The sequence below is a fragment of the Lycium barbarum genome, chromosome 11 (genome assembly GCF_019175385.1).
Source record: "Lycium barbarum isolate Lr01 chromosome 11, ASM1917538v2, whole genome shotgun sequence".
Taxonomy (NCBI): Eukaryota; Viridiplantae; Streptophyta; class Magnoliopsida; order Solanales; family Solanaceae; genus Lycium; species Lycium barbarum.
In genome coordinates, this window is record NC_083347.1 from 30,974,444 (window position 1) to 31,000,260 (window position 25,817).

Here is a 25,817-nt window from a genome sequence, read left to right on the forward strand (position 1 = left end):
GTTGGCATTTTCCTCTAGAATTCTTCGACTTCAGCCTCGGTCACAGCCTTCTTTTGGCCGTTTTCCTTACTTGGTGCTCCTCGCACTGCCTCTTCGGGGGCATAACACCGCCCAGATCTTGTTAATCCAGCAGCAACAGTTTCTACAACCAATTTTGCCTTTCCTTTGTTCTTTTCATCAGACGAGTAATTCCAAGGAACTGATTTGGTGTTGAAAGCAGGTGCCTGAGCAACTAAGGTTGTGATCCTAGGCCTTGGAGTAAGCACTTCCACTTCAACCGGTGCCCTCATTTGGATTGTGATTACGGGAGCAATAAAGGCTGATGATTCAACCTTTTCCTCTTTTCTGACCGGTACAATGGTCCCTTCCAAATTACAATCCTCATCAATGGTAATCATGTTCACATTCGCATCACCATGATTGGGTAGAGGGTTGTTATTTATATTCGGGGGAGCTCCTTTGAGCTGGATGACTCCTTCTTTGATTAATGTCTCGATTTTATCTTTGAGAGTAAGGCAATTTTCAGTATCATGTCCGGTAACTTCTGAGTGATACGCATAATGTTTAGTCCCCTCATACCATCCAGGAAGGGGGTTAGGAACTCTTCCTTGAATCTGTTGGAGTATACCTGCGGTTCTCAACCTTTCGTATAATTGGGCTAAGGGTTCAGCTAATGGTGTATAAGTTTTGGTTGATTTTCTTTCAAAGTTTGGGCGAGGTCTGGGTGCATTTTGTGGATGGTTTTGTGGTTGGTATTGGGGCTGAGGCGAGTAGGTTGGTTGGTATTGTGATGGACTTTGATAGGCAGGTGCTCGAGGCGGGTAATATGTTGGCTGGGTGTGGTAAACATGATGGAGAGTGGGTGGAGGTTGATAATAAGGCTGAGGGGCTTGGGCATATTGGCTGTAATATGAAGGCTGGGATGAAGGGTATTGGTAGGTTAACATCTGGTTTGGTCTATATTCCTGGATGGTCATGACCGCGGACACTCCGTCCCTCTTCTTCTTAGCTGCTCCCCCAATTGAATCTGATTGCATTGCCTTATTTGTTGCTTGCAAGGCTTCCAAATTTGTGATTCTTCCTTCTTGATACCTTTTTCTATGAAATCTCCAATCCTAATAACTTCAGAAAACTTCTGCCCGATGACACTTATCAGTCTTTCACAATATGTTGCATCTTTTAGAGATTGTACAAAAAGTGTCGTCATCTCACTTTCCGCCATTGGGGGCTGGACTTTCGCGGCTTCTGCTCTCCAACGCATAGCATATTCTCTGAAAGTTTCTGTTGACTTCCTTTCCAATTTCATCAAATAGAATCTATCTGGGACAGTCTCAGTGTTAAACCTGAACCTATCCATGAATTCTTGTGCCATCTCTCCCCAACTATGCCATTTCTGCGGATCTTGGCACGTGTACCAATCAAGTGCCTCTCCTGTCAAGCTCCTTATAAACAGCTTCATTCTAATGGCTTGATCTTTCCATACTCTAACAAGCTTATCACAGTACGACCTCAAGTGAGCCCGAGGATTTCCTTTTCCATCAAACATATCAAATTTTAGCACCTTATATCCAGCAGGCAACTCAATATCGGGATGAATACACAGATCCTCGTATTCCAGTCCTTCACACCCCTTGTGGGTTTTTATGCTTCTAAATACTTCTTTCAGACTACGAATCTCCTTTGCCACATTCTCATCTGCTTTCGCCCTAGCTTTCCTTTCCATCTCCTCATAAGGATTAGCCTTTGGATGCTGCACGGCCTGCAATTGGGTAGTGAAAGGTTGAGCTTCTGCTACATATACCGGTGGCACATACTGCTTGTTATGGTTAGCGGTGTGTGCCAATGGTATGTGTTGAGTTGCTTGGTAACTTTGGGTAAGTGGGGTAGTTTGGATAACTGAAGGCTGAGGAATATATGAAGTGGTGAAAGGTAACGGATTGGCTTGTTGAAAGTTAACTTATTGTGGGTTGGCTTGTTGCGGGTCATTTTGTTGCGGGATGGTTTGTTGTAGGTTAGTTTGTTGCGGGATGGCTTGTTGTGAGTTAATCGGTGATGGGATGACTTGTTGTGGATTAGATTGTTGTGAGATGGTTTGTTGCAGGTTAGTTTGTTGTGGGACGGGGGGTGAATTAGTAGTGCTTGGATTGATTGTGTGAATTGGAGGATTTGAGGGAAAAGACTGAGGAGCAGGCGAGTCAACAAGCGAAAAGGTTGGTGGGATTGTCGTACTTGTTCTCTGCTCATGATGAGGAGTGTTGAGGGTAATGGACAGGTTGGTGAGATTTCGCAGTCGCTCAATTTCACTTTGCATGTTGGCCATTTGCTGCATCAATTGGGCGATGAGTTCATCATTCCCTCCTCCCGAAGCCTCAGGTTCGTCTCTCGGAACGGTGATAAGTCCCAAGCCAGTCTATTCAGATGCACCTGAATCATTCATATTGTTGGATGCTCGTGCCTTTGATCTTGTGAAGTATGGGTGATCCGCCAGTTCGCAGTCAACACGAATCAACCTTTGGGGGAAATAATCAAAATAAAAGAAAACCTTCAAAAATGAAGAAAACTGCGTTAGTATAGTGTGAATGATTGCTGCTTTAAATAAAATAATGTGAACATTTGACAAATAATGTTGAAAGAAACATATATTGCATAGCAAACAAATCACATAGTAAAAGAGAGATCTAGCAACCATAGCGCGACCTATTATGCACGGGACCTCTTTTGTGCCAGAGGTAGGCCTAACGCCAAATATTCGAGATTATGATAGAGTGATCCAAGCCATTTAATTGAGACACTTGAGTTTGGAAATAAAAGGCCAAATTCCATTGAAATAGCAAAACAAGTACATTGATGAGATAGTAAACTAAAATACATAAAAGATGATATAATGTAAAAACAATCCTAAGACTTGATCATGCTGGCGGTTGAAATGAAGATGCTGCTCCATCATTGTTGGGCACTGCTCCCACACTCCCCATATCCTTAGCTTGCCACTGATCATCTTAATTTCAAGAATTTGGGGAACGAAATCCATCCTACAAAAAGAAAAGAAATGATTTCCAAACTTGACGTGTCATGATTAGGCTTGGATCCTTCTATCATTATCACGTTACACATAATATGCTTGTTGGTCGTTGGGTTATGAAACCCGTCGACAATTGGTAGGTTTCCTAATTGTGGAGTCGATACCTAGGACCGACCCACCTATGGTTTGTGCATGCATGGCTTAAATAGAATTGGTGGCATAGCTCTATCTTAAGTTTTCTAAGATTTGGCTTACTAGACGCAAGGTTCCCGAGCGGACTACTCGAGTGAGAAGGCTACGCGGTCACCGGAAATTCGGACACCCCGTGAATATGCCAACTCTCCTAAATTTGGGATTTTTTTAAAAGAATTTGTGGGTGCACAAAACACACCTCGCGTGTATGTGTGATAGTGTGAGTTTCCAGAAGTGGAGAAAATATGAACGGAATGCCAGTTAAGGAAAGCGGTAACACACAATCACAAAAATTCACAGAAAAGAAATAATTAAACCAAATAACAAAAATAAATTCTTAAAAGAAACACATAAGAGCACAATAACTTAATTAACCTAAGTTTGCTATGGTTAAGAACGTAAAGTCCCCAGCAGAGTCGCCAAGCTGTTATACCCCATTTTGAACGGGTCAAAGCGGAGTACAGCATATTGGTGATTCCTAATTATTTAATTTAAGGAGTCGCCACCTAATTATTTTAACGGTGAATTAGGACACCTATTTTAACTAAGTAAGTGCTAAAAGGTTAACTCTGGTTAATAGTCTACTTAACTTAATGTTTCTAGGTAAGGGTTCTTAGTTATCCTAAAGGGAAGGGTGAGGCACCCTTTAAGATCTGCTTAAATACGGTTAACCGGTCAAACTTAGGTTAATGAAATTAAAGCTAAGGAAATGTAGATTTAGCCTTTTGTATTTTAAAAAAAATAGTTAGCAACTATACACCGACATTAATAAGGTTATGAAGGGAGGTTTATGAGGATAGTAGTAGTTAAGTTAATTAAGGTAGTATATGTAAAAATGATTTTAGTACCAATCAAGATCTTTAAAATTCAAAATATCTCACTGTTAAAGTATCAATTTTTAACTACTGAAAATAATATTAAGTGACCGACTAGCTAACGTTAATTCACGAAGTAGCTTTGAAATCCCTTTTCGTTTAAAACAATGGGCCCGGACTTGGTAAAAAAAAAAACTTCATATAGTTAAAATCTAATTCAAGAGATGCGCTAAAAAACAGTTTGCAAAATCATTTTCATATATATATATATATATATACACACTCTCCCGCAAATATTTGGCTAATCCCTTAAAGTCTTAAATGTATAAAATAAATTCTCCATTAATAATAAGAGTGGAAATTCTAAAGGGGTTAGGTAAAATATTCCTAATTAATCCTATGTTAAACAATATATCCAATCCGGCCAAAACAACCCAAATCACACAAACAAAAATAACAAGAAGAAAAGGCGACAAAAGTGAACATATAAAAGGAGAAATCGCCACAGGCGACTCTAATGCACGGGTTTTGCTTGTCCAATGTGGTTCAAGAAAGTGGAAGGTGTTGACTCCATGCTCGGGTATAGTAATGATGCCGAATCTCATTTTGAGACTTTTCGGTGAGTGAGTCCCGCATTGGGACTTCATTTTCTCCGATGTGTACATGTAAAAAAAAAAAAGATAAAGATTAGAAATACACTTCTCCGTCTAATAGCATGCGAAAGGCTAATAAAAGAAACCACACGTTTTTTCACTCATAACTAATCGGAAACTAAAGCACATTTCATATACCAAGGACAATTTTCACACTGGACACAATTTCAAACAATAAGAGAAAATGAGGCTAAGCAACTAAATTAAAGCTACAAATATAATCTCTAGAACATAAAAGGAATAATGAAAATATGAGTCATTAAGTCAATAAAGATGAACTGTATAACTAGTTTCATTAACGGAATACGAGTCATGGTATCAAAGTAAAAAAAACAAAGCATGATCCAGTAGGCTCAATTAAACACAGATACATATTCGAATGTTATCCAACCAATTTTCTATCGTATGTTGATGTTATCGAATAGATAAAGCTTCATAAAGGTGCGTATTTGGAAATTCAAGAAACAAGGAACTAACATACATCTACCAAGAATAAATTAATTACTAAAAGATCTACTACAAATATAGATAGGAACTGACTGATATGTAACTTAACCAACACAATAGACTTCTACACTTAAGCACAACAACTCTTTCAAAAATTTAACAAGTTTAGTTTTAGTTGGAAGTTAGACTTACTTCTTGGCTTGTCACGATCAAACTTAAGGATTAGCTTATTTAAAAGATGGACAACCTAACAGAACCTAAACATGAGGGTGAAGTTTGTTAAACCATTTGAAATTCTTACGAAGGGAATTCTGTTTTGAGAAAGACAAAGAGCAAACTCACTTTATCTTCTTATCAATTTTTTTTTTGTCATTTTTAACAAACTGGTGAACACAACAGGCAAAAGATTAGGCATATCATATCCCATTTCTTAGAAAAACTAAGGTTAATTTAGGGATTTCAACAAGTAAAACATAGTTATCATTTTATTCCATTAGTGAGCCTCAAATATTATTACAGAATTCAATAGAGCAGCAATGCCTGTTCAAAGATACTGAACTGAGTTCAACATGCTTTTCAATCCTTTTGAAACATAGTCAGAGATCCACAACACCAGATTAACAACAAACTCGACTACATAGACCCTATAACTTAGGCAAGGTCACTAAAGGGAGCATAAAAGGGGTCTTGGTCATTTAAGAAGCCAAGTCATATGTCATTTAGCCTCAATGGACATAGCCTTAGGTCTAGACAGACTCAAACAAGCTTGCACATAATTTAACATCAGGGTTCAATAGCATCAACATACAACAGCATCCATATGCTTCAATCATATATATAAGCCAACTAAACCAGCAAACAATCCAGGCATAGGCATTTTGGTGGCAGTCTTGACTGAATAGTATGCTAGAATTGATGTGGAATCTATCAAACCAACAGCTCATATGTTTAAACAAAGAATCTCACATTGACAGTACCACATAAAGAAAAGGGATAACATGCTTTTCATACATTCCTAAACTTATAAACATAAAGATCCAAACAGGGTTACACATCTAACATTACATGCTGAATATAACTATATCAATCAAACATATAGCTAAACCTAGGAAATTTAAGTGAAATGGACCATAAATCATACATATTTCTATGGACTGTACACTAATTCATGCTTAGGTCATACAACAGGAATTTAAGGCTAATATACTAATTACAATACAAAATGCTAAGCTAACATATAACTGAGTACATGTTTAAACTAAAATTAAACTAACATATATGCTAATCACATAATTAATAGCAAACTAGGTATACAATCAGGCTTAGAACAGTACGCTACTCAATAAAATCATAGACTAAATGTGACTACATTATACATTCAACCTAAAACTAACAGTATTAACATAACTACATATCACATGTCTAACTAAGGCAGGATAATAAACACATTAACCACATAATCAAATCTAATCTAAGCACACAATTAGCATCTAACTACTACAAAGACTAAAAAAAATAAAAGGGACAAGAAAATTACGGACCTTCTTCGGGTGCAGCGAAGTGGGGTGCGGGGGTTTTAGATCTACGCTCGAACTTGAGTACATTTTGTATGCGAAAAATGACAGCGAATAGCGAAATCTTGGAAGATAAGAAAAGAGAAGAAAACAAGGAATTTTTTTTTTTTTTAAGAGCAAAGGTGGCGGCCTCAATCTTAGTGCCAAATGGACTCTCAAATGCTAATATTTATAGGATACAAGATAGGGTTTTCTCAGATTCGAAGTTTTAGGTGGGATTCGAATTACCTAGGGTTTTTTTGAAAACGAGTCCAAATGGAGCTGTTTAAATCTAAGTATTGAAGGTGTTTTCGAGCAGATCTTCACGTGATTTGACTTGGGTATTACATGGAAATGGATCGACCACTCCTGGTCTTTGAAGATTATGCTGCGTCTCGAAGCAAGAACGGGAAAGTCTTCTCAAAGGAGCACAAGAGTGAGCAGATGTAAAGACAACGTTTGCGTGGAAATGGAACAGGCAAGACCTGTCCATGGATGAATCGCGGCTGACACAGTCACAAAAATGGAATGAGAGAGGAGGGACGTTGGAGCAGGCGGCTGAAGATTGTAGATTAGGTTTTGTGTTGCTTCGTTGGGCCGGATCGTTGAAATGGGTAATGGGCTGGTTTCATATGATTTAGGCCTTAGCCCAAGTAGTTTTAGGACTAATTATGTACTGAATTAACATTTTGGGCTGCTTATTATTTTGGGTGCCAATGGGCTGGTTCGAAAAACATCTGTGTCTTGATTGGTATTTTTGTATGAATTGGGCTACATGAAATCTCCTATCTCGGATTTAAGATGCGTTCTTCCTTATATTTATTTGAGCTCCTAAATTAAGATGAAAGACACTCTTTAGTTAATTATATATTAACGCGTGCTAATAATAAAAACTATATGACATCGTAATCGTTGTGCGATGATATTTATAAAGCTTTAAAAGTAAGTGAATGTTATCGCCTAATTGTGTAAAATGAATGCGATACGCAAGATGTTAAAAGCGATCATGGTGATTGCAATAGTAGTCATAATAATAACAATAATAATAATAATAATAATAAATAATAATAATAATAATAATAATAATAATAATAATGATAATAATAATAGTAATAGTAATAACAGTAATAAAAATGATAATAGCTAATGACTATAGTAGGATGATATTAATAAAAGCTAATAATTGTAGTAAAGTAAAAATAACTATTTCTTAAGTTGTCGAAAATATTAGAAGCGCAAATAGATATTTTGGAAGAAAGGCGGAACAAAATTGGGTGTCAACATATCTCAGCACTAATTTTTTGTACCATTTTTGGTAGAAGGTATAAATTTATCCTGAGATAAATTTATACCTTGTACCAAATAAAATATAAAATGCATTCCATGATATAAGCTGGGATATACCTTTTTATACCATTTATCCTGAGATTATTCTATACCATAATTTTAAAATATAAAATAAATTAATTCCGAAATTATAATCTGAAAATAATTTTGATCATGCACCAAACGACCACTTCAAGTTAGAGGGATTAGGACGAACATTTGGGATGTGATTTTTCTCCCCTGTCCTTGGCCGAATTGTCTCATCATCATTTTACCAGAGATGATGAAAAATAGTTTAGCACAAAAGCATAGAGAAAGCAGTTCGGCGTTGTCAGAAAGTGCGTGGTTGAGGAAGGAGGTGATCACACGAAAAGGCAATCATATAAAACAGATGAAAGATTTGGGTTGATGTGAAAGAAGTGAAAGGAAGTAAGGGGTGATTGTAGGTACGCAAAATTATATTTGGCATAACTCATTGACCCAAATTGAAATATTAAAGTAACTTCGCACGATTTTGAGAACATTAAAGTAACTTCGCGTGACTTTTGAGGACATTTAATCTCTTATTCTCTTTGTTCTAAAAAGATTATCTTTTTTTTTTTTTAAATCTGACTCAAAAAGATTGACACCATTATATATTTAGAAATAATTTAATTTTATGAGATGATTAACAGTCACACAAATATCTAAGACTTATTTTAAACCACACATTTTAAAAGTTTTCTTTTATTTCTTAAAATCCGTCTCAAGTCAAATTAAGACAGTTTTTTTTGTAACAGAGAGAGTACTATTTTTTCTATACTAAAAATTACCTATGTGAAAAAGCAGAGATGAAAATTCAAATTGCACTCTCTTCCTCAAGATAATTATTACTCCCTCTGTTTCAATTTATGTAAATTGATTTGACTGGGCACGACATTTAAGAAAAAGAGAAGACTTTTGAAATTTGTGGTTCAAAATAAGTCTTGAATATTTATGTGGCTGTAAATCATTCATAAAGTAAATTTGTTTCCAAATTAGAAAAGAGGTCATTCATTTTGGCATGAACTAAAAAGAAAATAGGTTCACATAAATTGAAACAGAGGGAGTATGTTTATTCCCAATGCATTGAATCTCACACTTTCTCTCTTTAATGTAATTATTGCTTCTCTTTTTAATACATTGATTAGATAAATTTTTGCATGCCTATTTTTTTTAAAAATACTACTCCACAAATATCTTCATTTGATAAATTAGATAATTAGCTTAGGCAACATATTGTTAACATGTTGGAGAAACTCAATCTCAATTCAACGGCTAGGGAATTTTTTCCTTCTTATAATATTCATGGTGTTGATCAGATGCTTCTCAATAATTATGTGTCAGCTAACAAAACTGATGGTTTCCAAATAACAGAAGTTCATATATTTTATTTTATTTTTAATTTTGATTAAAATTCTTTGTTAATTTTATGATCCTTGAAAATTTGAATTTTTTGCATGTTTGTTTTGCTAGTCAGTTCAAAATTGAATTAGTTCAATTTAGCTTACTATTCAATTAAGATTGAGTAAAAAAATTGCTAAATGTTGATTTAATTTCGTTAATTTTAAAAAATGTATGTAACAAGTAGTCAACAATGTGGTTGGGACGAAAAAATGAGTCAACTAGAACATAATCTAATCTAAAATCCTAATGCTCTCTTCTCCTTGTACATGAAGGCTTGAGGGCGCAGCCATGGCTGCCACAGCTAGTTGACTTTAACTGAAACATTAAATTATCTCAATTTAGCTAAAGATTAGATATAATTAAGTAATACTTAACAAGTTTTGATTTAATTCAATAATTTTTTTTTAAAAAATATTGAATGCAACAAGAATTCAACACTATGGCTAACTTTAATTGAAATATCAAATTGGTTCAATTTAGCTAAGTATTATAAAAAAAAATAAGTAAAACAAGTTAATAACTATTGATTCAATTTCAACAAAAAAAAAATTCTAAAAAAATGGATTTAACTGGTAGTCAACACTATGGTTGACTTTAATTGAAACATTAAATTATCTCAATTTAGCTAAGTACTAGATAGAATTGAGTAGCAATTACTCCCTCCGTCTGATAATAAGTATCACTTTAGCCAAAAAAAAATTATCCCATAATAAGTGTCACTTTAGGAAACCAAGACACAAATTGGCTAATTTTTTCCAATTCTATCCTTAGACAAAAAGTGACAAGTTAAAGTAACATCTAAATGATGATTGAAGAAGCCACATAGAAACTTGGTATTGTTGGATTCCAATGTCAAAAGATTTACTACTTATACATGCTCTAATCAAGAGAAAAAAATAATTTATTTTTATTATATAGGGGTAATTTGGTAAACTTCACATTGCATTATTGGTTTCTTAATATGCGTGTTTTTGGCTAAGGTGACACTTATTATGGGACGGAGGGAGTAGTAAATTTAGATCTAATTTAATCAATAAAACAGTGGATGTAACAAGTAGTCAACATTATGGTTGACTTTAATTAAAAACATTGAATTTCTTCAATTTAGCTAAGTATTGTATAGGATTGAGTAACAATCAGTAACTTTTGATTTAATTCAATAAATTTTAAAAAAAATATATGTAATCAATACTATGGCTAACTTTAATTGAAACATTGAATTATCTCTATTAGTTAAGTATTAAATAGAATTGAGTAACAATTAACAAGTTTAGATCTAATTGAATCAATTTAAACAAAAGTAGTTAATGTAACAAGTAGTCAACATTATGGTTGACTTTAATTGACACATAATTTTTTTCTCAATTTAGCTAAGTATTAGATAGGATTGAGTAGCAGCCGGTAAGTTTATATCTAATTCAATCAATAAAACAGTGGATGTAACAAGTGGTCAACACTATGATTGACTTTAATTGAAACATTGAATTGCTTCAATTTAGCTAAGTATTACTATATAGGATTGAGCAACAATTAGTAACTTTTGATTTAATTCAATCATTTTAAAAATAAAAATAAAAAGAGAGAGAGAGAGAGAGAGAGAGTAGATGCAACAAGTAGTCAATACTATGATTGATTTTAATTGAAACATTGAATTATCTCAATTAGTTAAGTATTAAATAGAATTGAGTAACAATTAGCAAGTTTAGATCTAATTCAATAAAATTAAACAAAAATAATGGATGCAATAAGTAGTCAACACTATGGTTGACTTTAATTGAAATATTGAATTATCTCAAATTAACTAAGTATTAGATAAAATTTAGTAAAAAGTTTGCTAAATGTTGATTCAATTTCATCAATTCTTTTATATAGATGTTTGCAGTTGGTAAGTTTAGATCTAGTTCAATCAATAAAACAGTGGATGTAACAAGTGGTCAACACTACGATTGACTCTAATTGAAACATTGAGTTGCTTCAATTAAGTTAAGTATTACTATATAGGATTAAGTAACAATTAACAACTTTTGATTTGATTCAATCATTTTTTTTTAAAGATCAAACGTAACGAGTAGTCAACACTCAATACTATGATTGATTTTAATTGAAACGTTGAATTATCTCAGTTAGTTAAGTTCTTATTAAATAGAATTGAGTAACAATTAGCAAGTTTAGATATAATTCAATTAATTTAAACAAAAATAGTGGATGTAACAAGCAGTCAGCACTATGGTTGACTTTAACTGAAATGTTGAATTATCTCAAATTAGCTAGGTATTAGATAATGTTTAGTAAAAATTTTGCTAAGTTTTGATTCAATTTCATCAATTCTTTTATATAGATATGTGAATGTAACAAGTAGTTACCACTATAGTAATGGTTGACCTTGATTGAAATATTTAATTATCTCAATGTAGGTAAGTTAGATATGATTGAGTAACAATTCACAAGTTTTGATTTAATTCAATTAGTTTTTTTTTTTTTTTAAATATTGGATGTAACAAGTAGTTCAACACTATGGTTGACTTTAATTGCAATATTAAATTATCTCAATTTAGTTAATCATTAGATATGATTGAGTAACAATTAGCAAGTCTTGATTTAATTCAATCACTTTTTTTTTTAAATAATCGACGTAACAAGTTGCATCCCTTCAGGCACACTCGATAAAATTGAAACGATACAACGAGATGTAACAAGTAATCAACACCATGATTGACTTCGATTGTAACATTGAATTATTTTAATTTTGCTAAGCATTAGACATGATTAAGTAAACATTTTGCTAAGTGTTGATTCAATTCAATCAATTTTGTTTTTAAAAAGAAGTGGATATAACAAGTACTCAACACTATGATTGACTTTAATTGAAAAATTATATTATCTCAATTTAACTAAGTATTAGATAAAATTGAGTAACAATTAGTAAGTTTTGATTCAATTCAACATTTACAATTAAAAACGAATAATCGTAACAAGTAGTCAACACTATGGTTGACTCTAATTGAAATATAATGGTTGACTCTAATTGAAATATTAAATTATCTCAAATTAGCTAAGTTTTAGTTATGATTGAGTAACAATTAGTAAGTTTTAATTTAATTCAATCAACTTTTTTTAAAAACTTAATGGATGTAACAAGTAGACGGCATTTCGATTGACTTTAATTGAAACATTGAATAATCTCAATTTAGTTAAGCATTAGATAGGATTAGATCGAATAAAATTTTTGTAATAGCTAATTTAATTCAATCAATTTATTAAAAAAAAAAACTCTGAATGTAACGACTAATCTTTCGTTCCTGAAAATAATAATCAAGACAAGAAAAATAGCGACAAAGAATAATATTTGATTTCAAGAATTTGTGCGGGGGTTACAATCTTTATGAAATCTTAAATAACAAGATGTAATCCTCTAATTCTTCTCCTCACGATACGGCCGTCAATCAAGGGCTTTGCTTGTTCTTGAATGGACGAATCACTTGTTGTTGATATTTCACTACGAATGCGGAGCTGAGCTTTAATCACAAACGTAGAGGTATGGAAACTTGCGGCTCACCACTTGGAGCGAAGACTTCTTAGTATGCGGAAGACTTGCGGCTGAGAGCTTCTCTATGTCTTTTTCTTCCTCTTTTCTTTTTTCCATCCCTTTTGGCTTTGTGAAGACCCCTATTTATAGTTGCAGGGGAGAGCTAGGGTTTGTATATGATTGGTTGAACCATGTCATTTGAACACTTGGCGACATTTAATTGGTTCTTCTATTGACTTGACATGCTGCGTCACTTATGCACGTGGCATGATTTTATTGGTCCTTGACTTGACTTGGCGCGCCACGTCATTTGACACGTGGCATGGACCTTGGGCTAACAGAGTGGGCTTATCATGTGAAGTTCGACAAGATAGACTAGCCCAATTGAATTGGTCTTTCAATTAAATCCATACCAATTGGACTTAAGCAATTAATCAAATTATATTAGCCCATAATATTTGTTCGGACGAATATATCTTGGATTTAATATAATTCGCATTTCTTGTGAGTTTACTTTTGATAAAATTTCGTCATCTACAGTAACAATTAGTCAACACTATGGTTGACTTTAATTGAGATATTGAATTATCTCAATTTAACTAAGTATTAGATAGAATGGAGTAACAATTAGCAAATTTTGATGTCACGACCTAAATAGCCGTGAGTGGCACCCACACTAATTCTCCTAATGGGCGAATAAATCCCCTTAACCAATCTTCATCTAATTAATCAATTTTAACACATTCAAGGATATAATGATAATAAAAATCTTCAACTAATCTAGTCATGCCATAAATAAATAGAGGTGCGAAAGTCCTAACTATTACAACCTCAAAATCCGAAAGTCATCGTACAAGGACTCTAAAATGTAACTGTCTAAAGAATAACAACTGTCTAAAATAATCATGAACGTCTGAAATGAAATAGACATCCAAAGTAAGAAAGATATTCGGGCGGCATAGCATGGATAGGAGCTTACCCTCGGACCTGATCAAGAACTGGCCTCACGCTAAATATAAGGTCTGGTAGATGTCTCTGGATCACAATTGTGACAGCTCAGGAAAATTTCTCCATCTCCTGACATAAGCGAGCTTGTATGAGTAGGATGAGTTCTGAGGATTTTCAGAGTTAAGTAACGAGGGTAAGGTTTTGCTTCGAGATTTTCTATTGTAATCTACTTGACATGGGTTAAATTAAGAATTTGTCTTGAGAGTCATATGAACTGCTTATGGATACGTCTTAAAGTGCAGTGTGGTCACCCATATGCCTTCTAGAGAATGCAAGAATTCGAAGTTAACATGAATTGATAATAAGTCTGCTACATTCTCTATTTAGACATATCGAATTGTAAAGCACACTAACCGCCTTGATTTTGAGCTTTAAGGTTCATCTTTGGGATTATGAGGTATTAGACATGTTTAACCCTTGCATATGAATGTTTAAGTTCGAGTACTACAAGTATCGAATGGATTAGAGGTTAAACGAATCGACGTCGGAAGAAGGTCGAGAACTGTGCAACTTGACGGGCAGATTGACGAGCCGTCAACATGGTCGATGGTCCGTCAACCTTGCACCGTCAATCAGCCCTAAGAATCAGCTGCTGCAACTTGATGCCTGCAAGTTGACGGTCGTCAACAGTGATGACGCCACCGTCAAAGTTAAGGCGGTGCTAATTTCCAGAAAAGCCTAAGTGCCTATATATCACGAATTGCCCTTCATTTTTCATATCCTTAATCTGAAGAACACCCCTAAATCCTCTCCAAACAACTCCCAACTAAATTCCATCCAAGTTGCACAAGAAATTACCTTAGGATCACGGAACTAGTAAGGAAAGAATAGTATTTGTGTTGCTTGGTACGTGGCTGCGTATTTGAGGTTGAAGACGAAGTTGTTCTTGGAGATTCTGTTATTTAAGGTAAGGTTACAATCTTAACTTGATTATTAAGTCGTTATGGAAAGATTTTCTAGTTTAAAGAAAGGAAAAACCATGTTACAAAGGTCATGAAGTAGTTGTTAGTATGGCTTCCTTGTGGATTGATTTTGGATGGAAATTTGAACAGATTTTCACTTGTTTATATTGTTGTATATTTCTGTTGTTGTTGTAGATGATGTTGTGTATATTGTGGGCTGCTTTGGAGTTGGATTGTAGTAAAAATTATAGGGGCAATGCTGTCCGAATTTTGTTAAGTTACCTACTTATTTAAGATGGATGGTAAGAGATGTATATGGTCTAATTACAACATATGTTACCTTGCTTGTAGAGTTGCGAGCTCGAGAAGCAGACGTTGGACATTTAGATAGACCCCAAGGTATGTTAAGGCTATCCCTTCTTTCTCTTTGGCATGAACCTTATGAAAAGAACAAAACGAACGAACGAACGTTATCCATAATGATTCCACTCTTAGAATGTTAGAAAACTTATGTTCTTCGGATTCTCAATAATGTTACTACTTACCTTTGATGATTCTTGATTTGAACTTGTGATCATTGATTCAGTAGAAGTAAGACATATAGATGATGTTAGTTCCATAACGATGGTCGGAGGTTACCGACCGTACGACACTCCGAAAGGCCCAGAAGTTACTCTTATGAGTCATTCATGCATTATATATATATATATATATATATACACTTATTTTACCACACCAAGCCGCGCTATCGTCGGCTGGGTACGACACTTACTTTGCACACCACTGTAGTTGGGTACGGATAACACCAAGCCTATATTATATGGCCGAGTATGGTATTCTGATATAAGTATATGATTTTTGAAAGAAAGCATGCATATCATACGTCTGCAGAGGCACTTTCAGATATACAAAGTTATACAGACACATTCAGATATACAGATTGACTCTCATGTATCAGATTCCTTTCATGATTCTTATATATGTTGTTTTCATGCCTTACATATTCGGTACATTATTCGTACTAACTCTCCTATTGTTTGGGGGCTGCGTTTCATGCCCGCAGGTCCCGAGATACAGGTTGGCGATCCATCTAGTAGGATGTCAGCTCAGCGGTTAAGATTGTTGCACTCAATTTGCTTCAGAGATGCCATGGGTTAGCACGATTATATATATATATATATATATATATATATATATATATATATATATATATATATATATATATATATATATATATATATATATACATATGCATGGGTATGGAGGGGCCCTGTCCCGACCACGTTATGGTATGTTTTCCAGTAGAGGCTTGTAGACAGTTATGTACAGTCAGATGATGTCCAGACTTGACGTTTTATATGTTGTCACACAGATGATCATGACAACCTTGTTGGCTCATACAGTATGCCCAGCATATCCATATAGATGAGTCTTTCAGACTATTTAATACAGACACGTTTTCCTTATGAGTCTATTAAGTATCATATGATGATCCTACTGGCCCACCTATGTCCATATTGATGTCACAAATGTACGTTAGATAGTACTTGACTAGTAAGGTTAGGCGTCGGTCATGGCCCTCCAGTTGGGTCATGACAAGAATTTGCACTCAAAAGAATGCAACAAGATAGTATCAGTACAAACACTATATACTGGTAGATATCATAGGCCTACTAAGATTAGTATCATGCATAAAATCACAAAAATCAATAGAATAGACAGATAGGCACAACAACACATAACTATATGAAACTATCAACAAGAATCAGCCAACACATGAATAAGATAAGTCCAGCCACAATCATCAACAGGAATAATATAAGTCCGACGAAATGCAATGCAACAATGATAGCATCTCAACCCATGTCATTACCAACTCAACCGTAACTCACGAATTATCTCAACTCTGTCATATATCCGTATGCACATGCTAAATGGTATTATTTTCCCAAATAGCCATGACCTGCAGGGGACCCATGGTATCCATGTACCACTCGCTCCAGAAGTGACCTCGGATCATGAGCCCATAACTAGGCCACATCCTCAACACCTGTCAAATGTGCCTTTTCATATTTATATTTCCTTTCTCATCACAATGTATTTCCGTTCCACAATCAACTGGGAATGTGAACAATCAATGCATCAATATCAAAGAACATAAGTCACTATGCCACAAGTCATATCAAGATTCAAGAATCAATTCATCAAAAGCATGAACAAGATATTACTCCAAGTCAACAAGAAGAGTATTCATTAACTCCTTCTTTATCATATCATAACATTTAATCACATAATCAATCAACCAATATCAAATAAAGCAATTTCCAACCACACTTTATGTCTGAAGCCCTAATCATGCTTTTCCTATCAATTTCATAACATATACAATCAATTAACCAAAGTCTAAGTCAAGTAGACCATAACCTACCTCAAAGTAGAACTGGGACAATGCAATCACTCTGCAATAGTTTTCCCCTTTCGCAAAGCTTCCGAACGTTCAAATTCTAGCAATCATAACGCTAAGTGAGTAATAGATCATCTACTCAACAAACAACAATTAGGGAAGAGAACCCAACTACTTCTACCCCTTTTTAAATAGGTGAACTATCACTAAATGTGAATTCATACTAACATCAATCCCAATAATTATATTCTATCCATTCATGGGTTTTCCACTCAATTCAACCCCTTTCAATATTTTATTGGAACCCTTAGTCTCAATCAATAATTTCCACCGTTTATAACCAATTTATCACCTTAGGAAGTATAATCTATACTCCTAGATGATTAAACAACAATAAAATCGATAACCCATCAATTATTCAAGGGTTTGCAGTTTCTAGGGTTCTAACCTTTTCTCCCACCATTAAAGGATCCTTAATTCATGCACGACTTAAGAAGATGATGGAGTGAATAAAGTAAAGGGTCGAGACTTACCTTTCAAGAATGTTTTAGCCCTAGCCTTAGAAATTCGCCACAAGAGTTCTTGGAAACTGTTTTGGAGTTATGTAGGGAATGGGTTCGGAATAAAGAATATAAAACACTGATTCTGCCTCCCGTCGACTGCTGCAGCGGTCGATGTCTCGCTGCAGCGGTTTCACTATAGCTGTAAACCTCCCGCTATGGCGGACCTCATTATTGCCCGACTCCCACCACCGCTGCAGCGGTCCATTTTGACCAGTAACTCGGGTTTTTCCACCAGTTTTTCATCCAGAAATCCCAACACCAATCCGAGGCCTTACAGACTCAAACCAAACATGCACATATATATAAAAACATGTTACAGACTCACCCGTGGCCTCGGAACTCCCAACGGAGTTCTAGTTTTCTAAGTCATCCCCCACAACGACCTAGCGGGTCGTTACATTTGATTTACTTCAATCAATTTTCTTTTAAAAGAAAAACAATGAATTTAACTAGTAGTCAACACTATGGTTGAAAAAGTTTAATTTTCACAAAGATTTAGATAAGTATTAGATATGATTGGGGAACAATTAGCCAGTTTTGATTTAATTCAATCATTTTTTTTAAAAAGGACAAAAAATGGATGAAACAAGCCGTCAACACTATGATTGACTATAATTGAAATATTGAATTACTTCAATTTAGCTAAATATTACATAGGATTGATTAAATTTTTTTAATTAGTTTTGATTCAATTCAATCATTTTTAAAATAAAATAAATGAAATTTCGTCAAATAATTAGGCAACTTTTCTATGTAATTTAGGTTTTTCTTTTATATTATTTATACGATATTTATAGGGTACATTAACATCTAGTATGTCATAATTTTATTTCTCTTTGACCATTTATTTGTGCCTGTAGAAAAATATTGTTTTTATATGCATATTTTAGAAGTTGATGGACAATGAGATGGAAATGATTTTTCCTTGAAAAAAGGGGATGTTTACAAAATTAATTAAACAAAAATATATGATAAAAGACAAATTTATTTAATCATTATTTCTTATATTCATTTAATTAGGTTAAAAGAATTGTTACAAATTCCAATAAAAGAGTTAATACTATCATAAATCACAAAGAAATTAAGTATTACGAAATCAAACTTAAGTGAAAGTTGATATTAATTATTATTGTTATTGTAGGGATCTAGTAGCTCAGTTGGTTGACTACCTGAACTTTCACCTTGTTGGTGAGGGTTCGAATCCCCACATTGTAATTCCCTCCCTATTTTCCCTACCTTTATGTAATAATTTTTTTTTAAAAAAAGATATTAGTTATTCCTTTAATTTTTTCGATAATACTGACTATGTGGAAAGCTAATTTAACTTAGGTGATTTTATTAATATAAAATAAATATAAATGATTAAATTGCTGATATGTGACATTATGTAACAACGAGAAATGATACTCTACAATTTATTCAAACGTTATATATATGATAATTATGAAATGATATTTTACAACCATAAGGTGTTAATAGCGCGCGCCATAAAAACATGCACGCATTATCTTTTGGACTTGATAAGATTCAGCTCAAACAAGATATGAGAGAGTGATAGCTGTACTTCATTGATTAACTAGGACAGAAGTATCTGGATCCTTCAACTCATTCAATTTGTCTATGATGACTCACTTGGCCCACTTTCTGTTCTTCTAGATTACCCTCTTTCCTCTTCTTAGTTAAAAGGAAAAAAGCGCACTTCTTTTGTGTTAAGCTTGAAATTTCTAGTGCATTATTGGTTGGTTTCCTTTTTTGCTTCTACCTTTTCTCCCACGATAATTTCAAACTAATCTCTTCACCTTTATGTTTGGAAGTGGAATTTCAGGCTAAACTGCATTATATAATCTGTGAATCTTGTTTTTCTTTCTTTTCTTGGCTGCTGTGAGCTGCAAACAACAATCTTGCTGTTGTCTGCTTTCAAATTACTCTTCTTTGCTCTGGTTTTGTTGTTGAATTAACTCTTGTTATACCCCTTTCCTTTGAAGCTCTAAAACATTTATTCTTCCTCATGTATTGCTGTCTTTTGTGAGGCTCTCATGACTAAGGAATCTTGTATTTTTTCTTATTTACACTATGTATTGGATCTCAGTCTTTTGCATAATATCTATCTCTATTTTGCTCTAGTTCCAAACTAATTTCTTTCTTGTTCATGGTTACTTTGATTTATCTTCTACTGACTCTCAATCTTGTAGCTAGTAGAAAAAATGAACTGAACTTTCTTCAGTTCTAGAACTTGTTTTTTCTTTGGGGCAATTTGAAAAATGGAATTTTTTGCTTTTTCCAAGTTATTTGGGGTGTTGTGTCTTGTAATCTTGTCAATGGTTTCCTTAGTTAGTGGGATAGGTGTCAACTGGGGCACACAGTCAACACACAATCTGCCTCCTGAAATAATAGTCAAAATGCTAAAAGACAGTGGGTTCCAAAAGGTTAAACTTTTTGATGCTGATTATGACACACTTAAGGCTTTGGGCAATTCTAGGATTGAATTTATGGTTGGTATTCCTAATGACATGCTTACATCCTTGGCCAGCTTGAAAGTTGCTGAGAAATGGGTGTCCAAGAACATTTCTGTCCATCTTTCTGACAACAATGTGAACATCAGGTGAACCTCTCTCGCTCACATGTCTTTCACTTCTACTGAATTTACTTTCAGCTAGTTCTATCTGAAAGATCAAATTCCAATATTTTCCATAAGTAATTGCTGAGATGTATCTTTTTTTTGTTTGGGTTCAACACAACATAAATCTTCATCTTAATCTTTTTGAGATATGAGTTGTCTGTTTTGACACAATATTTCCAGAATCATGTATTTGTAACAGTACTATATCAAAAAGTTTGCATAGACAATGAGCCTCGCTAAAGTATCAGTTGGGGAAGTCATATTTCAGCTTATTGGCTAGTTACTAAGTATGAAACAAGTGCTATGCCATGTGGGATAAGGACCTACCATTTTAATGCATACACCAAATTTTAAAATTTCATAAAGTAGGTTGAAAATTGTTTGAGGTTAACAAGGTTGCTGAGATTTTATAAGTTAGAGAATCGAGATTATCATATTCTTATTTCAGTCTCCCAGAAAGATACTTATCGTTTGTTAGTTGTTAGGAAAAAGACTAGATTTGACCTATTTTTGAGAATTTTGGTCCAGGAATTGTAGGCAACAGGAACAAATCCAAAAAAGTGTGCAATCTTGTTGGTAAACCTTGAGTGCCCATTATTAATTTTTTTATGTGAGACATTATGAGACAGGATAAAATAACTTGTAATCATCTATCTGAGATTTTGGGTGGGCGTTATAGCATTTTAGGATGGTTAGGTTAAAGGCAAATAATAGACCATGCAATCGGGCTACTATATTCTGTAAGCCATGAAGTCATTCCAAAGCCTCATGTATGCTATTGATGGTATTGGACCTTGTTTGGCTAGTGGTCCATTTTCATAAAGGTACAAATTTGCAGCATTATCATTCTCCATATATTGCTTAGATTCATTTCTAGAGTTCTCTCTTTTTATTTCGTGAATATTTTATTTGATACATTATGGGAAATGAGCAACAGAAAAAAGATATCTAAAAGCCGCAATTTACGTTTCGCAAAATACTAGGACTTTTCAGTTTCATAATGTAGTGAAAGAGAAGAGGATATTTAAGAGAACTGTATGCAACATTCAGCTTGCTATTCCCCCGAGCTGTAGGAGATTTACATAATTATAGGCAAGGAAACGTCCTAATAGATTCTAATTTACTGTTACAGATAGTGAAGCTCCCTATCAAAATATACAATAGTATATTTTTGATGATGTTGAGTTATTTCTTATATGGAATCTTGTTTAGCAAATCGGCAATCCTCATGAGATTGCTAGCTGTAATATGATTGTTGTTAAATAGCTTTATTGATTTTATGCTCAATTTCCTTTCTCATGGGGAGGGAATCAGCGATTAGGATTTCATTGAACTCATTGTAACCAGATTGATCATATCCTAACTCTGTTTTTCTTCTCTGTTTCTTGTTCTGTTTTGTTCTATTATTCTCTGTGAGACCATGACTTCCACTTGAATTAAATTACTATGACGAAGCATATGTTGTACTATAAGCATAGACCTCAATGTGTACATACACTGCTTTGTAGGTATGTTGCAGTGGGAAATGAGCCGTTCTTGGAAACATATAATGGAAGTTACCTAAGAACAACTTTTCCTGCTCTACAAAATGTCCAAACTGCACTCGTAAAGGCTGGCCATGGTAATCAAGTAAAGGTCACGGTCCCCCTCAATGCCGATGTTTATGAGAGCGCTAGTAGCTTGCCATCAAGTGGTGATTTTCGAGCAGACATCCATGGCTTTGCGATCCAAATAGTCAAGTTCTTAAGTGATAACGGGTGCCCTTTTATTATCAATATCTACCCATTCATAAGCCTGTATACAGATTCCAACTTTCCAGTTGAATATGCATTCTTTGATGGAAAAGCAACACCTATAATTGATGGTGGGGCAATCTACACCAACATGTTTGATGCAAATCATGACACTCTCGTGTGGGCTTTAAAGAAGAATGGGTTCGGGAACTTACCTATTATGGTTGGAGAAATTGGTTGGCCCACAGATGGGGACCGCAACGCTAACGTACAACTAGCACAGCGTTTCAACCAAGGGTTCATGGCTCATATATCAGACGGAAAAGGCACACCTATGAGGCCTGGGCCCATTGATGTCTATCTATTTAGTCTGATTGATGAGGATGCCAAAAGTATCCAGCCCGGGAATTTCGAACGTCACTGGGGAATATTCGCCTATGATGGCCAACCAAAATACTCGCTAAACCTTGGCACCACAAATTCTGGATCTTTAATTCCAGCTAGTAATGTAAAGTATCTGGAAAGTAAATGGTGTGTGCTCAAGCCTAGTGCTAAGCTTGATGACCCCCAGGTTGCGCCTAGTGTAAGTTATGCTTGTGCACATGCTGATTGCACAAGCCTTGGATACGAGACATCGTGTGGAGGACTGGATGAGCGAGGAAACATTTCGTATGCATTCAATAGCTACTATCAGATAAACAATCAGCTTGACGTGGCCTGCAAGTTCTCAGGGCTTGGGACAATCACAAAGTCGGATCCATCGACTCCAAGTTGCAGGTTTGGTATCATGATCGAACCATACTATGGAGGCGCAGGACGGAGAAATGGCTGTACAAGTGCGGCATTGGCTCTGATTCTTTTGCTATGTACAATCTTGTGATGTTATACTCACCTTTTCTTAGGTTTCTAATTTGTTAATGGAAATAGTTGGTGATCCTGCTATGTAGCATGAGCTAATTAAATCTTGCTAAGTGGACGCTGGGGAGTTGTCCATTAACAAGTTGTCTTTCTCCTTTTGTACATGGATGTTGATTGGAATTTGTTAGACAATAAAGTATTGCATTCCACAATCGAGGATGTGGTGGCCTGAAGTTACTAGGGGTGTTCACAGTTTCATATGATTCTATTTTTACCTTAAAATAACAGTTAATCAATTATGTCGTTCTGTTAAAAGTACAAACCAAATCGAACCAAAGAAGAGTTTTTTATTTCCCTTTCCATCTTATGCACATGTAATATAAATTTAATTCATTCCGTCTACTAGTGTCACGACCCAACCCCGTAGGCCGTGACTAGTGCCCGAATTGGACACTCATATTGCCTGTCAACTGTAATCATTTATAACTAACATGTCATGAACTTATTTGTATAAAAAGGTAGGGTGTTATTTTAAAGCTGTCACGATTCTGTATGTCATAAGCACCTATCTCCTGAGGAGTTACCATTTTTAACAACAACATATATTTATATATACGCAAGCCGACAAGGCTGCCATTACACGCAACATTCCCAACATACATACATATGCAAGCCGACAAGGCTGCCATCACGAATGGGTACGCCCCAAACATAAGTCATGTTCATACAACGCAACAACAACTATATACAGACCCACACAGATGTCCACAGACCTCTAAGAGTAGTGATAGTGTCATATGACGGGACAGGGCCCCGCCGGAACAAAGGAGCACTCCAAAGTAGCTGAATAGATATCCTAAGCTGGCGGATCTCCAAAACAAGCGTTTGTACCTGCGGGCATGAACGCAGCCCCCCGAAGAAAGGGGGTCAGTACGAAATATGTACTGAGCATGTAAAGCATGAAATGTAGTAATAGACTCATAAGGAGACAAAGTATGTAGGACCCAATGCAACACTCAGAAATTCATAAAACTTGCCTTTGGACATATTTCATCTGTATCATTCTCATATCAATATCGTTACAGAGTTTTGTAATCAAAGCTGCATAATCATTCTGTATATAACATATATATAACGTGTCCCGGCCCTTTAATGAGGGACTCGGTAATTAAAATCATAGCATCATAAACATAAACATAGACGTGTCCCGGCCCTTTAATAAGGGACTCGGTAATAGGGAATATGCCCTCCTGGCCACCATCTCCATATCATCATGTCATCATATCATCACATCATCATATCATCATATCATATATATATAACATGTCCCGGCCCTCTAGTGAGGGACTCGGTGATTAATATAGTAAATATGCGCACGAGAACGTGTCCTGGCCCGGGACTCAGTGAAGGATATAGCGGTAAGCACGAGCAGAATAATAAGCAACCACATATATGTAATTCATCTTTTGAGACTCAATAGATAAGAAACTAACCAGCTCTAAAGTATTGGGATAATAATCATATTCAATTCTTTTCAACTCTCATTATAAGTTATAGCAAGGAACGTTTCAGCTTTCATGTACATGTATCAATTTCCATGATGTAGTTTTTGAAAGTCAAGTATGCTTCTGTTCATGCCATTCTTTTAAGAGTAAGAACTTCTATACATCATTCATTAGTCAATCATGTAGTAGGCTCGTGACAATAGCATTAAGGAAATATAGAATCATAAGTCATGCATGGAACTAGAGAATAGAATTTTCCCCAAGGTTCATATCATTTCATACTTACGTCTAGGACATGCCAAAAGAAAGAAGGAATAGGCTTTACATACCTTTAGCGTTTAGTCGTATTATAACTTGTACTTGCTGCCCAAAAACACTTATCCTATATCAAGATATCAAGAGCTACAATTAGTCTACAAAGGAATTTAATATGTATTTTGACGCTCACAATCCCTTTCTAACATTTAAACGACGTTTCGTTCGCATTCAAACCAACTAGTGCTACAAGCTAACATTGCTAATCGTTCTTTCATATATTAATCCAAACTTGTTTAAACATGACTTAGGGAACTTGGGCAGTCCATACATCATTCAAAACTGTCCCATACACACGGCTAAACAACACACATAACATGTCCATTCTCACTTAGCAATTTTCCAGTTTTAACTTACAACAACAACAACACGTTTAATGACATTACTTTCATGCATCATTTCCATTCTTATAACAGCCCACAAATCATTCCAATTTCGACCTGAATCATTGCACTTCACTTTCAATAAACGTTCACAACAAGAATCAACACTCAACACATACAAATTCACTTCTAGCACTAAAACAGTCCACTGTTTTGGACTGCTTGTATGCTTCAACATAATTCATTTCTTTAACACCTCAATTCACATATTCAACATGCATACAATACACCACAATGTCCATAACAACAACAATCAAAATGTGACACAAACCAGTCCATAATCTCCCCTAAAACAGTCCCCTCACACGGCTACAACACCACTCCAACAACTTCATGATTTTCATCAATTTATCCATACTACAACACATTCAATCCACTTCCAATACATGTACAAGAAGATTAAACATGATTCCATTAAAGCCTATAACTCACGACTCATTTAAATTTTAAGAAAAACAGTCCAATACCAACATACAACATCATAAACCAACTTCTAAAATCTTTGTTCATTTACGTATGTTGACACATATTCAATTCATCAACAATACAAGCAAAATGAAATCAACC

General features: G+C 34.9%; 1 protein-coding gene and 1 long non-coding RNA gene across 2 annotated transcripts; one reads left to right on the forward strand and one right to left on the reverse strand.

The window, feature by feature from the left end:
- Positions 1–19,395: 19,395 nt before the first annotated feature.
- LOC132617032 (glucan endo-1,3-beta-glucosidase 6-like) lies at positions 19,396–23,284 on the forward strand. The gene is made up of 2 exons (XM_060331898.1): positions 19,396–20,438; positions 21,965–23,284. Exons 1-2 carry the CDS (start codon positions 20,098–20,100, stop codon positions 23,067–23,069), a joined length of 1,446 nt encoding a protein of 481 aa, XP_060187881.1. The 5' UTR covers positions 19,396–20,097; the 3' UTR covers positions 23,070–23,284.
- Positions 23,285–23,633: 349 nt separating this feature from the next.
- Positions 23,634–25,593, reverse strand: LOC132617033 (uncharacterized). The gene is made up of 2 exons (XR_009573570.1): positions 24,882–25,593; positions 23,634–23,938 (listed from the first exon to the last, which is right to left on the reverse strand). It is a non-coding gene; the product is annotated as an uncharacterized LOC132617033 (long non-coding RNA).
- Positions 25,594–25,817: the final 224 nt, after the last annotated feature.

What these genes read in the sequence shown, in the direction of transcription:
- LOC132617032 (XM_060331898.1), top strand. Translation starts at nt 20,098, where the DNA reads ATGGAATTTTTTGCTTTTTCCAAGTTATTTGGGGTGTTGTGTCTTGTA. An exon ending in GACAACAATGTGAACATCAG is followed by an intron (nt 20,439 to 21,964) that starts GTGAACCTCTCT and finishes ACTGCTTTGTAG; the next exon opens with GTATGTTGCAGTGGGAAATG.